This window comes from Nyctereutes procyonoides, unplaced genomic scaffold (genome assembly GCF_905146905.1).
Source record: "Nyctereutes procyonoides isolate TBG_1078 unplaced genomic scaffold, NYPRO_anot_genome, whole genome shotgun sequence".
In the NCBI taxonomy this organism is placed as follows: Eukaryota; Metazoa; Chordata; class Mammalia; order Carnivora; family Canidae; genus Nyctereutes; species Nyctereutes procyonoides.
In genome coordinates this window covers 21,010,795-21,025,825 of record NW_026575136.1, presented here as the reverse complement: position 1 = coordinate 21,025,825, position 15,031 = coordinate 21,010,795, and the positions used below count along the sequence as shown (strand labels likewise).

Below are 15,031 nucleotides of genomic sequence, written 5' to 3'. Positions count from 1 at the left end.
TTCCCACTCATTTTTCTCTCCTTTCCCCTTTATTCCCTTTCACTATTTTTTATATTCTCCAAATGAATGAGGCCATATGATGATCGTCCTTCTCAGACTTACTTCACTCAGCATAATACCCTCCAGTTCCAGCCACGTTGAAGCAAATGGTGGGTATTTGTCATTTCCAATGGCTGAGGAATATTCCATTGTGTACATAGACTACATCTTCTCTATCCGTCATCTGTCGATGGACACTGAAGCTCCTTCCACGGTTTGGCTATTGTGGACATGGCTGCTAGAAACATCGGGGTGCAGGTGTCCTGCTGTTTCCCTGCATCTGTATCTTTGGGCTAAATCCCCAGCAGTGCAATTGCTGGGTCGTAGGGCAGGTCTATTGTTTAACTCTTTATTTTATTTTATTTTATTTTATTTTATATTTTATTATTTTATATTATTATTCTATTTTATTTAATTATTATTTCTTTGCATTTTTTTATTGGAGTTCCATTTGCCAACACACAGTAGGACACCCAGTGCTCTCGCCCTCCCCCGCCCCCTGCTCCTTTCCCAGTTAGGATCCTCTCCAGCTCCGTGTCCCTCTGCTATTTCCCACTCGTTTTCTCAAGGGAGACGGGGTCACTCTAAAGGAAGGACGATGCTTTCGTTTCTTTAAGGCACAACTTAAAGGCAGGTGCGTGGCAGCTTGTGGATGGCAGCACAAGGCCCGTGAGCCACGGGATCCCTAAATCAATGTGCCTAAAGTCCCTTTTTGTCTAGTGGGGCGACTTGCAGCCCCAACAGGAGACCAAAGTACATCTTCCAGCACTTCGGGGGTTCAGATCTTCGCCCCGAACGTGGAGCGCGGGGGGGGGGGGACGGGTTCCCTTTTTACTCCCCCTCCGAGCGGACCCGCTGGAAGCCCACAGTCCCCGCCGCGCCGAGAACCCCACGGGCCCCCCCTCCCTGCCCCCTCCCACTTCCCCTCCCTGCCCCCTCCCCCTTCCCCTCCCCCTTCCCCTCCCCCCCACTGCCGCTCTTCTGCGCCTGCGCCGCTCCAGCCGGCGCGGGGCTCCTCCTCCGGGGGCGGGGCCAGCGGCGCGTCATAGGATTGGGCGGCGGGAAGCAAACCAAACGACGCGGAAGTGACGTCGCGGCGCGCAGGCGCCGAGGGCCCCGCCGCGCGGTGGCTGCCGGGCGCCGCAGGCCTCCCCTTCCCCCGCCTTCCGCGCCCGCGCCCGCCCCCTCGGCCGCCCCGCTCCCGGGCGTGACTCGGCACTGAGAGCCCCGGAGAGCCGCCGCGGTCGCCGCCGCCTGCGCCCGGGCCTCGGCCTTCCGGAGCGTCGCCCTCGCCCCCGCCCCCTCCCGGGCCTTCGCCTTCACTTCGGAAGCCGGTGGCGTCGCGGCCGCCCTGCCGGGCCGAGAATGGTGGGCGTGAAGCCGGTCGGGAGCGACCCGGACTTCCAGCCGGAGCTGAGCGGCGCGGGCTCCAGACTCGCCGTGGTCAAGTTCACCATGCGCGGGTGAGGCCGGGCGCGAGCTGCGGGCTCTGCGTGTCGCCGCCTGCTGCCCCACCTTCCCCGGGCCCCGCTCCCTAGCGGCCGCGGCCCCAGCCCCAGCCTCAGCCTCAGCCCCAGCCCCAGCCCCAGCCCCAGGCCGCCGCCCGGGGAGGCCTCGGCTCCCGCGCCGGAGCCCGCGGGGTGCACCGGGGACGCCCGGACGGTGCGGGGCCTGGTCCTCCGGCTCCCCGGCCCGGGAGGCCCCGGCGGCCCTCGTGCACCCGCGGACGGGCTCGGGCCGTGGAGCCCGCCCCCACCCCGGCCCTCCCGGGCCGCCCCCGCTTTCGCCCGTCCACTCCGCTCCTGGGAGCCAGCTGTCACTTGCATCTTAGCAATCCTAAAACCTTGATTCGCCCAACACCTTGGCTTTCTTCCCTACCTGCAATTCTTAAAAAAAAAAAAAAAAATTTAGCTGGGGCTATATCCAACTTACACTGCGTAGCGCTTAGTCGTGAGGCTTCCCGGATGCATTTTAAACCCACGTTGGGCCCGCGTGCTCTTTACTTTTCTTAATGGTTTGGCGACTGGCTTGGCCGGTACCTCCGTGACTTCGGCTCCCCTGTGTGCGCGGCTGCATCGGGTCACCGAAGTTGCAGGAGTGAGTGAGTGGATGCACCGTGTATGCAGGTCTCCAGACACCCGGATTTGAGCTTGATGGTGTGTGGACTCCCATTTTTGACCCGATGGTTTAAAGAGGACAGAAATCTCGAAAGTAGCCCAACCGGCTTTGGTGACTCCCAGCGTAGTTTATTATAGGTCGCAGACAGCTGGAGTTAACGTTCTGAGTGCGCCGCGCACCTGTGTGAGCGTGACGTGTCGGCAGCAGGCCTGCCTGCAGAGCCAGGGTTTCAGAGGGCGTGTTTACCGACCTCCGCCTGTGCAGGCCACTACCTCCTAACTCAGGACGGTCAAACTCCGTTTATCGTGAGGATAAACCCGAGGGTTACTCACGCTTACACCAAGCTGGAGAAATCCACGACATTTATCACTGCTCAGGTGACATATCTCATTGTCCAGGTAACTTGACACCTAAGGCAGGATTTTTTTTTAAAGATTTTATTTATTCATTCATGAGACACACACACACACACACACACACACACACACACACACAGGCAGAGACACAGGCAGAGGGAGAAGCAGGCTCCACGCAAGGAGCCCGATGCGGGACTCGATCCGGGAACTCCGGGGTTACGCCCTGGTCCGAAGGCAGATGCTCAACCACTGAGCCACCAGGGCTGCCCAAGGATTTTTGAATCAGCGTAAAAAGTGATTCGTGGCTGCTGAATGTAAGTGTTGCGTGTATAAGCCGTGGCGTTAGGATTAGGTAGTTTTTGCGCTGGGGGAGGGGTGCAGATAGGAAGACAATTAAGGACTTATTCCTGTGCCAGTCTCTCTCCTACAGAATTGAAAAGGGACATTATACTGGATTTCATAGGGCGGCATGGAGTCCCAGTTTGACATGTGGACTTTCGCATTTACCGAATTGAGGAAGATAAAGATTTCATTATAAAGACGTGGATAAAAGGAGTGTCCGAATTGTATGAATGTGTCTTCCCAGCGATAAGTGATTTTTGTAGTGTCTGTGTTGTTGAGTATGGAGGGACCCCTGTACGATTGTGAAGTGCCTAGGACCAAGTTGGAACAGGGAAGAGATGACTTTTAATGATGAATCTCCTTTTTAGTTTACTTTTCTAATTCTCATCCACAGGAGTGAATAATTTTCATCCCCCAATAATTAATCCTCTCTTTTTCCTTTACCGTAGCGGAAAAAATGACAGTGATAATTTATTAATCGAAGTGAGGAAAGTTGGGAAACTTGCTATTAAGGAAACACTTCCATTAACAATGAGGCAACATTTAACCATAAACAACTGCAGACATTGATTGGCAAAGGACTGTGTGATATGCTTTTAAAAAGGTATTTTGATGCAATGAAAATTTACTTTGTTAAAAAAACTGAGCGCAAAGAAAATGCTTGGATTTAGAGAACTTCTCTATTTATAGGTGATATTTATTAATCTAGTAAGATTGTTTTTGCCTTAAAGTTCTATAATATTTTGGCCATTAGTATTCTTACACAAACTGTGTGTCAGTGTGACCCAACTGGGGTAACTGTGCATCCAGTATTAGACCCTCCAACAACTCTATCCAGTAGATCGTGTAGAAAACCTCTTAGATCAAAGTTAATGTGCCATTTTAGACCAAGAACATAGTTTTCTCTAGCACCTATTTATTTCTTTTCCTACCCTACTTTAAGCCTTATTCCTTCTTCTCCACTTTCACGTTGTATGTAACCTAGTAATTTCATAAAATATTATGCAGATTGTCGCTCTTCTGTCGAAGAATCTTCAAGGGTATCCAGTACTTTCTTTCCTTCTTTTTCTTTCTTTCTTTCTTTCTTTCTTTCTTTCTTTCTTTCTTTCTTTCTTTCTTTCTTTCTTTCTTTCTTTCTTTCTTTCTTTCTTTCTTCTTTCTTTTTCTTGATATGGAATGCTTCATGAATTTGCATGTCATCTTTGTGCAGGGGCCATGCTAATCTCCATATCGTTCCAATTTTAATATATATGCTGCCAAAGTGAGCACTCAAGTTTTTTAATTGTAAAATATATGTAACATGACATTTACCATTTAGCCATTTTTAATGTACAAATCAATGGCATTAACATTCACAATGTTGTACCAACATCATCATTGTTTCCTAGCATTTTTTTCATTGTCTCGGATAAAAGCATTAAATGATGACTGTACCCATTACCCCCAACCTCCCACCCCTAGTAACTTCTTTTTGTATTTATGAATTTGCCTATTCTTGTATACCTCATGTAAGTGGAATTATATAATATTTGTCCTTTGATTTCTGGCTTACTTCATGTAACATGTTTTCAAGGTTCTGACACATGTTGCAGCATGTGTCAGAACTTCCTTTTTGAAGCTAAATATTAATCATTGTATTTTTATATCATATATTGCTTATTCATCTTTTGATAGACATTTCGGTTGTTTGCATCTTTTGTCTATTGTGAGTAATACTGCTTTCAACATTGGTGTGCAAGGATTTCTTTGAGTCCCTGCTTTCAGTTCTTTTTCTTTTTCTACCTGGAGTAGAATGTGGTTGCACCGTTTCTGCATTCCCGCCAGCAGTGCAGGAGAGTTCCAATTTTCTACATACCTGCGAACGTTTTTTATATTTTAATAGCCATCCTAAATGTGTGTGAAGTGGTCTGGTGGTTTTGGTTTGCATTTCCTTAGTGACTAATGAAGTTGAGCATATTTCCTAGTGTTTATTGATCATTTATCTTCCTTGGAGAAATGTCTTTTCAAGTCCTTTGCTCATTTTGAATGAAATGAAAAAAACTTTGGTTTTTTTGTTACTGAATTGTAGGAGCTCTTTACATATTTTGGTTGTTAGTTCTTACATATGATTTATAAATATTTTCTCCTACTGGTTACCTTTCACTTCCTTGGTAGTGTCCTTTGATGCACAAGTCTTTAAATTTTGGTGAAGTCCAATTTATCTTTTGTTGCTTGTGCTTTTAGTGTCATATTCCAGAAATCATTGCCAAGTCCAGTGTCATGAAGATTTAACCCCTATGTTTTCATCAAAGGATTTTGTAATTTTAGCTCTCAAGTTTAGATCTTTTACCCATTTTGAGTTAATTTTTGTATATGCTATAAAGATCCGGGATGCCTGGGTGTCTCAGTGGTTAAGCGACTCTGCCTTCAGCTCAGGGTGTGATCCAGGATCTGGGATCCAGCCCCACATTGGGCTCCTTGCAGGGAGCCTGCTTCTCCCTCTGCCTGTGTCTCTGCTTTTCTCTCTCTGTCTCTCTCATGAAAAAATAAATAATTTTTTTTTAAAAAACAACCAAACATCTACCTTCATTCTTTTATATGTTGATATCCAGGTTTCTGATATCCAGGTTTCCCAGAACCATTTGTTGAAAAAACTGTCTTTTCCCCAGTGAATGGTCTTGGCACCCTTCTCCAGTATTTTTTTTTTTAGACAAAAAGTCATATTTGTGTATTATTTTACATATTTACATATTATTTACTTTCATAAGAGACTTGTTTAAATATTTATTTGGACTCACTGAATCCTTAAAATGATCTTTGAAATTATTCCCCATTTTACAAAGGAGGATTTGAGTCACAGGTTAAATGATTTAAGGTTCCATTGCTGAATGCAGTTTGGATTGTAAAGTGTTGTCCTTGTTCTTCTAGCCTAAGTAGAAATGAAATGCAGATTCATCTCTGTATTGCACAGAGCCTGATGTATTTTAGTAAATATTGCCTCGAATTATTTAGTTATAGTTCTGGTTGCAAACTAGTCTTATGACTTCAGGACATTTCAGTTCACTCTCTGATGTTCTACTCTCTAGCTGTAGAATGGGAATAGTAACGTGTAACCTAACAGTATTGTTTTAGAGGATAAAATTATATATGTGAATCATATACTGTGGTAACATGTTTTTGTAACTTTTATTTCCAAACTGTTACTCATTTTGAATATACTTGGATACATTTGGTGATTTTAAGCAGTGCCAGTTTTGTTATGACTGATGGGTAAGCCCCAGTGCTAAAAGAAAATACATTTTCGGGATCCCTGGGTGGCGCAGTGGTTTGGCGCCTGCCTTTGGCCCAGGGTGCGATCCTGGAGATCCGGGATCGAGTCCCACGTCGGGCTCCCGGTGCATGGAGCCTGCTTCTCCCTCTGCCTGTGTCTCTGCCTCTCTCTCTCTCTGTGACTATCATAAATAAATAAAAAAAAAATTAAAAAAAAAAAAAAAAAGAAAATACATTTTCTTTGCATAAAACTTAGTATGAATGATTTCTTTTTTTTTATTGAAGTCTACTTGGCATACCGTATTACATTAGTTTCGGGTGTACAACGTAGTGATTTAACACGTACTTTACAAAACGCTTACCATAAGCATAGTTACTATCTCTTACCATACAAAGCTATTACAGTATTATTGATCATATTCCCTATGCTGTACTTTTCATCCCCATGCCTACATAACTGGAAGTTTGTACTCCTTGATCCCTTCACCAATCCCCTCCCACCACCACCAGTGTGTTTTCTGTATTTCTGAATCTGTTTCCGATTTTTTTCATTTGTGTATTTGTTTTCTAGATTCCACAGATAAGTGAAATGATATGGAGTATGAATGATTCTTATCTTGAATTTGTGAATGTATCATTTTTATAGATGTATTTACCATATATTGAGTTTTGCTAAATCAGGTCATACTTTGTAGTTGGTTAGGTGTTACTGTTACCATTTGGGAAGAATGTTAATGTGTATTAGGATGTTGAGTTCTAATGGTTATGGTATCTTGTCCATAATACATCTTTCACACACACATACACACGCACACACGATATTAATTATATGTTGCAAAATTGCTGCAAACTGAATTACAGAGATAGCAGCCTCAGTAGTCCATAGGGACCAGGCAGATAATGAGGTAGGTAGCTTTAAGAGAACTAGGGCATGGTGAAGCCTCAGAGAAGAGAATTTTTCTTAAAAGTACACTTTTTAATTGAAGTATAACATGCATGCAAAAATGTACACAAATCATCTGTGTATACTTTGATAAGTTTTAACTAACGTGTACATGAAAAACCTCCACCCCCATGCCCCTCCCACCACCATACTTTCTTCTCATTCTTGAATTCTAACACTACAAATTAGTTTTGCCTGGATTTGAACTTTGCAAAATGGTATCTGTCTGGATTTTTGTAAAGAGCGTATAAATAGTTTTAATCTTGGCGGTTAATTTAGAAATAACAAAAAGCAGTGTGTAGGCCACTGTTTGGGGTTTGGGAAATACCTCTTAAGAGTTGGATTTTGTGATCACATTCTAGCACTGTATTTAATTGTTCTTGACTTTGAAACGAGGAATTGTAGAGCTTAAATGAATTTAAAGCTTTTGTAAATTGTATAACATACGGTAAATGCTCCATGAATGCTAACCATTTTGTGTTATTAATAGGACCAATTATGATTATGCCTGCCCTAATTAAAATATAATTAATCTAGATATTACCTACTTTAAAGTTGTGCCCCACAGAAAAATACTTTTAAAATTTCTCTTCAGGAAGCACATACGTTTTCCTTACCATTTATCAGCAGTGTGTTTACACATGTTATTGCTCAAGGCAGAGCACTGACTACTTTAGCAAATAGTGAAGTGTCAAGTTCATAAAGTAGAATTATTTGTATTATGACTATAAACAAAAATCTTGCTTATGAAACTAACTTGGTGCTTTCAAAGAAAGCTGATCTTGGATTGGATTAGGAGTTAACTGTTCCATTGTGGCCCTGCCATTGACTAGCGTGTCTGATCTTGGGCAAGTCGTTTAACTTTTTTGATCTTCAGTTCTTACTTCTCCGATACTTGTGTTAGGTTAGGCAGTTTTAAGGTTTTAGCTTTGTGGCTTTGGTTCTTTTTGTTTTGGAGAAAGAGTTTTCTGCTGTGTTCTTTTTCCCCAAAAAAACATAAGTCAAAATCCTTCTTTTTCTTTTCTTTTTTTTTTTTAAGATTTTATTTATTTATTTGAGAGAGAGAGAGAGAGAGAGAGAGAGAGGCAAAGACACAGGCAGAGGGAGAAGCAGGCTTCATGCACATCAAGCCTGATGTGGGACTCAATCCCGGACTCCAGGATCACACCCTGGGCTGAAGGCGGCGCTAAACCTCTGAGCCACCAGGGCTACCCCCAGAATCCTTCTTACATACCCATTTTACATACTATTATTTATTTTTTTTTAAGATTTTATTTATTTATTCACGAGAGAGACACAAAGAGGCAGAGACACAGGCAGAGGGAGAAGCAGGCTCCACGCAGGGAGCCCGACATGGGACTTGATCCTGGATCTCCAGGATCATGCCCTGGGCTGAAGGTGGCGCTAAACCGCTGAGCCACCGGGGCTGCCCCCATTTTACATATTAGATTTAACAGATAATCTTTCTGTCAAAGAGAGGTTCAGAGGTAGAAAAGGAACTTTTTTTTTCTTTTTTAAACCCCTGGATTAGATGATCTCTAGTCACTTAGAAGTTCAGAGGCTCTGTGACTATATATTACTTAAGGCTGTGAATTAACGGCTACACAAGAGAAGGAAGTATGATCCTGAAATTCAGGCATATTTGGGGCATAATATTTTAAAGATTGATTGATTGATTTTAGGGGAGGCGAAGGGGGCAGAAGGAGAGAGAGTCTCAAGCAAACTCCTTGCTGAACGTGGAGCTCGACATGGGGCTCAGTCTGACAACCCTGAAATCACGACCTAAGTCAAAACCAAGAGTTGGACACTTAACTGACTGTACCACCCAGGTGCCCCGGGACATAATATTTTAGATATGAGAAAGGTCATAGACAATCTAGTTCCTTTTCATTTTACATGGAGAAATTGAGTGACTTGCTCATGAGTTCAGGTAATAATGGAAATTTGAGTTTATTCTTAAATGCTAATATTAAGCAGGCAAACATCTTACTTAAAATAAGCAGTCAATTCACTTGAATGATTATAGTGTGAAAGTATGCCATTGTATTTATTTCTGCTTCTGTGTTCTATGACTTATTTTGATTTTTGACTATAAAGTTACAACCTGTGATGGCTAACTAAAACAGAGGATTTAGATATGGTTAAAGTTTGAAAAGGAAAAGTTATCTTAGTACAGTTATTTTATCTACAAGAAGTGTAGATAGAAGTGGGGTTGTTTTGTTTCATTTTGTTATTTTAACACTAGTTAGTTCATACATGCCGAGTGAATAGAGTGATGATGTCAGTATAATGTGAAAGTTGTGGTGGTTTGTATTTTATTTTTCCTAGGTAGCGAGGAGTAGAACTAGAACCTTAGATAGAAAGGAGGCAAGCCCTCAGCTATACAGGTAAGCTTCCTGAAAGGTTTATTTTAAGAAACTTAAAGTTAATAAAATGAACATGAACATGAACACTTGTACTCAGCACTTACTCCCTCAAGGGGTTATTTCTCAGTATTGCACTTCCTCCTGCAGCCCCACTGGCTTAGAGCTCCACTTCCACCTGGAGGACTGTTACAGCACCTGAAATGTGCACTTCCATTGTTTTTGTTTATTTAAAAAAATTTTTATTTTTTTTAGATTTTATTTATTCATGAGAGACACAGAGAGAGGGAGAGAGGCAGAGACAGGCAGAGGGAGAAGAAGGCTCCATGCAGGGAGCCCGATGTGGGACTCGATCCCGGTGATACTCCAGGATCATGCCCTGAGTGGAAGGCAGATGCAGATGCACTTAACCACTGAGCCACCCAGGTGTCCTGTTTTTATTTTAAATATTCTCTGGGGTAGCCTCTAGGTCTGAGCCACCTACCTGACTGTCCCAAGTATCTCCTGAGTACGGTACTATTTTTTGTTAGGGATGTTTTTACAAAGTTGAGTGGGTTAAATGGTTTGCCTCAGTCCTATTTTTCCCAAACGTCTTCTTACTTTGAATACATGCATTTGCAGAAGGGAGATTTTTTTTTCAGGAATGAATATATTGTGGTGTAGCATAAATAGGTGTGCTTCATTTGGGACACTTGTTTAAATGCAGTTAATGTTAAATCCTCTAGTCTCAGGTTGTTTAATATTTTAAAATAAAGGTACCAGTTCATCCTAAAATAACAAAGGATACAGAAGTATGAATAATTAAAAAAAATCTCCACTAAACTGTCTTCCTTTTCCAGTCATACTTTGCAGAAGTAATTAACTGATTATTGGGTGGTGAACCTAATGTGTGTGTATACAAACATCTTTATAATGTGGTAATAGAGAATTTTATTATGAGACTTAGTTTCCTTTTAAGCAGTACAGATTTACAAATTATCCTTATCTCCTGGTATTAATGTGTCATAACATTTTAAATTATTTTGCGGTTGATTGTCATTTAGATTATTTCTAATTTTTTGTTATAAACATTGCATTGAACTTTGTTACACATACTGTGAGAATGAGTGTTAAGGTAGGATATGATGTATAGAAATGAGATTGTTGAATCTTGAGTTGTGTTCATTTAAGATTGACAGATAATGATTAATGGCAAAAAGGATCTAACAGTTGGTACTCTTATCCATAATGTTTAAGACTTACTGATAACTGGAAGTATTTTGCTAAACTAAATATAGATATAGTTACTGTAAATGTTTATTTCTTTATAATTTGGTCTCAGGACCTATTTGAGGATTGTTAGATCTAAAAATCTACTTTCAGAAGCATGAGGTTTAATATTTAAGAATTTAATTGGTTATTTTCTTAGCTTTTTTGGTGTGAGGCTTAACAATGGCACGGGATGAAAATACTGATTAAAATTTTAAGACTAGAGAGATAATCATAGCTTGAGGATGAATATTTGTGAGTTTGAACATTTTGTGCTTCAGAATTTGCTTCTCCTTGTGTTCTTATCTGCTCTTCCCAAGATTTTTTCTCTACTTTTATTGAGATGCAACATAGTACACAATTATAAATGTATAGCTTAATGAATTTTCATAAATTGAACACACATGCCCACGTAATCAGCTTCTGGACAGAGCATCACTAGCCTTTTGAAATCTCTCTCATGACCTAATCCTGTCATTAACTCTCAGAAAGGTAACCTTTGTCCTGATTTATAGTACCATTGATTTGTTTTGCCTGTATTTGAACTGGTGCATAAATGGAATCATATAATGTACTACTTGTCTCAGTATTATTTGTGAGGTTGATCCATGTTTCTGCATGACATTTTACATCACTCATTTTCATTGTTGCTTAGTATTCAACTGTATGAGTAACTGAAGTTAATTTGCACATTCTATGTTGATAGGAATTTGAGTAGTTTCCACTTTGGGCTATTAGAAATATTAATACTATCAATATTTTTTCAAATGCCCCGAGACAAACATATCTAGACAGTTCTGTTGTTTATATACCTCAGAAATGCTCAGTAGGGAGGCATAAATCTTGGTGTAGCAGATACTGCCAGTTTTCTTTACCCTACCCCTTTGTTATACCAGTTTGCACAGTCACAGTTCAGTTGCTCCACATTCTTGGTAATACTTTATTCTTTTTTGTGTTAGCTATTTTGGTGGGAGTAGTTTTAATTTGCATTTCCTTGGTTTCCCTAGTGACTAATGAAATGAGGTATCTTTTCATATTTATTGACTGTCATGATAACCTCATTTGTCAAGTACCGGTTTAAGAGTTTACCCATTTTCCTTTTGGGTGTCAGTCTTGTTCTTACTGATTTGTAGGAATTCTTTACATATTAGCAGTGTAAGCCTTCTGATATGTTTTACAGATTTTTTTAAACCAGTCTGTGGGGTCTTTTCACTCTCTAAATGGTATCTTGCTACAGGTAGGTCTTCTATTTTCCAGTTTATCAAGTATATTCCAGTGTATCAGTTATTTCCTTTTTTCTTTGGTGCTTTTTGCGTTTTAAGATATCTTTGCTTATTCCAAAGTTTTGAAAGTATCATTTGTATTTTTTCTTAAAACTTATTTTTTTTTTAAACCTTATGTTTTACCTTTCACATTTAGATCTGTAATCCATCTGGAATTGGTTTTGTGTGTGGTGTGAGGTATAGGGGCCAATATTCATTTATTTTTCCCATGTGAGTATCCAGTTGACCCAGCACTGCTTATTGAAAAGACCATTCTTTCCCTACTGCAGTGCTGTGTCATATGTTTGATAAATCAGGGTACTCTGTATAGGATGAGTTTGTTTCTCTTTTCTTTCTTTTCTTTTACATTCTTTCATTCTTTCATTCTTTTACATTGGTCAGTTTGTTCTTGTATCAATACCGTACACCCTTAATATATAAAACTTTGTGATGGTTCTTAATATCCAGTAATGTAATTTTCTCAGCTTTGGACCTCTGCAAAAAAAACCTACTGGGATCTTACATTGACTGTAAAGATCGAATTTAGGAGAATAGACATCTTGACACTATTGAGTTTTCCAATTTATAAGCATAGTATATTCCTCCTTTTATTTCCATCTTTAATTTCTTTCGGTGAGAACAAAGCTATAAGACAACATCATTAGACTTTAAAACTATATCTGGGGGTAGCCCGGGGGGCTCAGTGGTTTAGTGCTGCCTTTGGCCCAGGGCCTGATCCTAGAGACCCGGGATCAAGTCCCGTGTGGGGCTCCCTGCAGGGAGCCTGCTTCTCCCTTTGCCTGTCTCTCTCTCTCTCTCTCTCTCTCATGAATAAATAAATAAAATTAAAAAAAAAAAAACTATCTGTAGTCATTAAGACAATGTGGTATTGATGCCAGTGTATCCAAATAATCTAGTGGAAAAGACTAGAAAGACTAAAGCCAGGATGATCAGATTTTGTTTGATTTCATATTTTAATAACAAACTCTTTAGAGCAGAAATTAATACAGTCTTTGGTGGGGTTTTTGTTTTGTTCTTTTACCAAGCGTGTATTTTACCTTTCTCACAGGTGTGGACCATGTTTAAGGATTGCCCCAGCATTCAGTTCTATGAGTAATAAGTATCCACAGGCAGTTTTCTTGGAAGTAGATGTACATCAGTGTCAGGTAAGGGAAAGGAGTCCTTTAAAAAAAATTTTACATTGGTTTGAAATTCAACATTGTTATCGTCCTTTGTTTCTCTCTGCACATAGTACTTATTTGAATATATTCAAATCTTATATGGACATGAATTATTACAATGTCATTTTGGTGTATTAGTTAAGAAGGATAGTCCAATATTCTTTCTGGGTTTGTTTATATTAATATCTTTCTGATGTAAAACTAGTAAGCTGTTCAACTAATCAGTCATCTCGAAGTCCTTTGTTTTACATTTATTATCTTTTGCAAATCGAGAATAGTAACTTTTATTCCTGAGGCATTGCTTGATTCCAAAGCCATGGCAGAGAATTCTTGGTTATAGTTTGATTTGAATTGATCAATTTGGAAGTTTCAAAGCTGCATACTCAGCAGAAACTGAAAGTGTTAATTACTGTTGATTGAGACACAGTGTTATGGGGAGATTGCCCTGATTACTTAGTTGGAATGGCTCTGTGACAATTCTCTGTTTGCAAATGTGGAAATATGGAGGAGGAGTTATGGGAAAAAATTTTGAAGTTTCCTTCCAACACTAAAAATGTAGTCTTTAATTCTGACTAAGGAATAGTTGTGTAGCTCTTCTTTTTGGTGAGGTTTTGTCTTTAATACATTTCTGAGTATGAAAATATTTTTTTTTGAAAATATTTTTAAATATTGTAATAGTATAAAATATTTTTAAATATTATAATAGCTTAAATATAAAATAAAATATAATTATATAATATTAAATATATAATAATTATATATAATATAATACATTAAATATAAAAATTAAGTTTAAATATTATAATAGTTTAAATATAATATTCAATTATAATATAATTAAATATAGTAAAATTATAGTTAATATGATATATTTATAATAAAATATATTTTAAAGATAATATATAAATGTATATGATATATAATATGTAATATATAAAAATATAATAGTTTATAATATAAATATTATAATAGAGGTTTTGTCTTTAATACATTTCTGAGTATGAAAATATTTTTAAATATTGTAATAGTTTTTAAATATAATATAATTTAAAATATAATATAATTATATAATATAATCTTAAAAATTATAATAGTTTTAAGTATATAGTTTAAAATATTTTAACTATTTTAAATATGATATATTTGTTATATAAATAATTTTATAATAATTAAATATTATAATAAATATATAATATATAATATGGTTATATTATAATAATATAATTAAAAATTATAATAGTAATTTGGGGTTTGGTTTAAACCCTATAATACTGCTGTCAGCACTTGCCCTTATTTCAGTATTCACTCTCTCTACTCTGGAAGTACTCTGTTCTGGAGCTTTGTTGTCCAGTATGGTAGCCACTAGCTACATGTGGTTATTGCGCACTTGAAGTGTGGCAAATCCAAAAGTGCTGTTAAGTGTAAAATACACAGAGGATTTTGAAGGCTTAAAATGAAAAAAATGTAAAATATGTCATTAACTTTTTACATTGACCACGTTGAAAATGCAGATATTGGATTCATTAAAAATATTATTAAAATTGATTTCGTTTGTTTCCCGGTACTTTTTTCTTGTGGATACTGGCAACTTATAATTTGGTGTATAGCCCACATTTGTGTCTTACATTTCTTTTGGACAATACTGTTTTAAAATGTCAGTCATGTTGTTTGTTTTTCAATTTTTGAGGTTTAGAGAAGACATCTCTATGTAAATTTTGTGCTTTTTTTCTTTAAACAATGTAGTAGTACCTCTTCATAGTTTTCGAATATGCAAGATGACAAATTTGCTTTACTATTTCCTTTATACTTATTAAAAGTAAGTCATAAGTTAGGGGTTAATTAGCTAATTTCCACTCAGTTTTATAATATTGTGGAGTTAGAGCAGAATTTTAGAAGATAGATGTTGCATTGCATTTGATGGGAGGCCAAA

The 15,031-nt window shown here is 38.8% G+C and overlaps 1 protein-coding gene and 1 non-coding gene across 5 annotated transcripts in view; one reads left to right on the top strand and one right to left on the bottom strand.

Annotated features, from left to right (window-relative positions):
* Positions 1–1,166: 1,166 nt before the first annotated feature.
* LOC129495475 (thioredoxin-like protein 1) overlaps positions 1,167–15,031 on the top strand; it is a 33,480-nt gene continuing 19,615 nt past the window's right edge. For 2 of the 4 annotated variants that reach the window (XM_055303001.1, XM_055303003.1), the window contains exons 1-2: positions 1,169–1,502; positions 12,990–13,086. In XM_055303001.1, coding sequence (XP_055158976.1) covers positions 1,405–1,502; positions 12,990–13,086 — 195 coding nt within the window. In that variant the 5' untranslated portion in view covers positions 1,169–1,404. Of the gene's footprint in view, positions 1,503–3,304; positions 3,460–12,989; positions 13,087–15,031 lie in introns of all 4 variants that reach the window. The other 2 variants (XM_055303004.1, XM_055303000.1) reach the window with 2 other exon arrangements.
* Positions 4,021–4,124, bottom strand: LOC129495627 (U6 spliceosomal RNA). Its single transcript, XR_008661569.1, has one exon. It is a non-coding gene; the product is annotated as a U6 spliceosomal RNA (small nuclear RNA).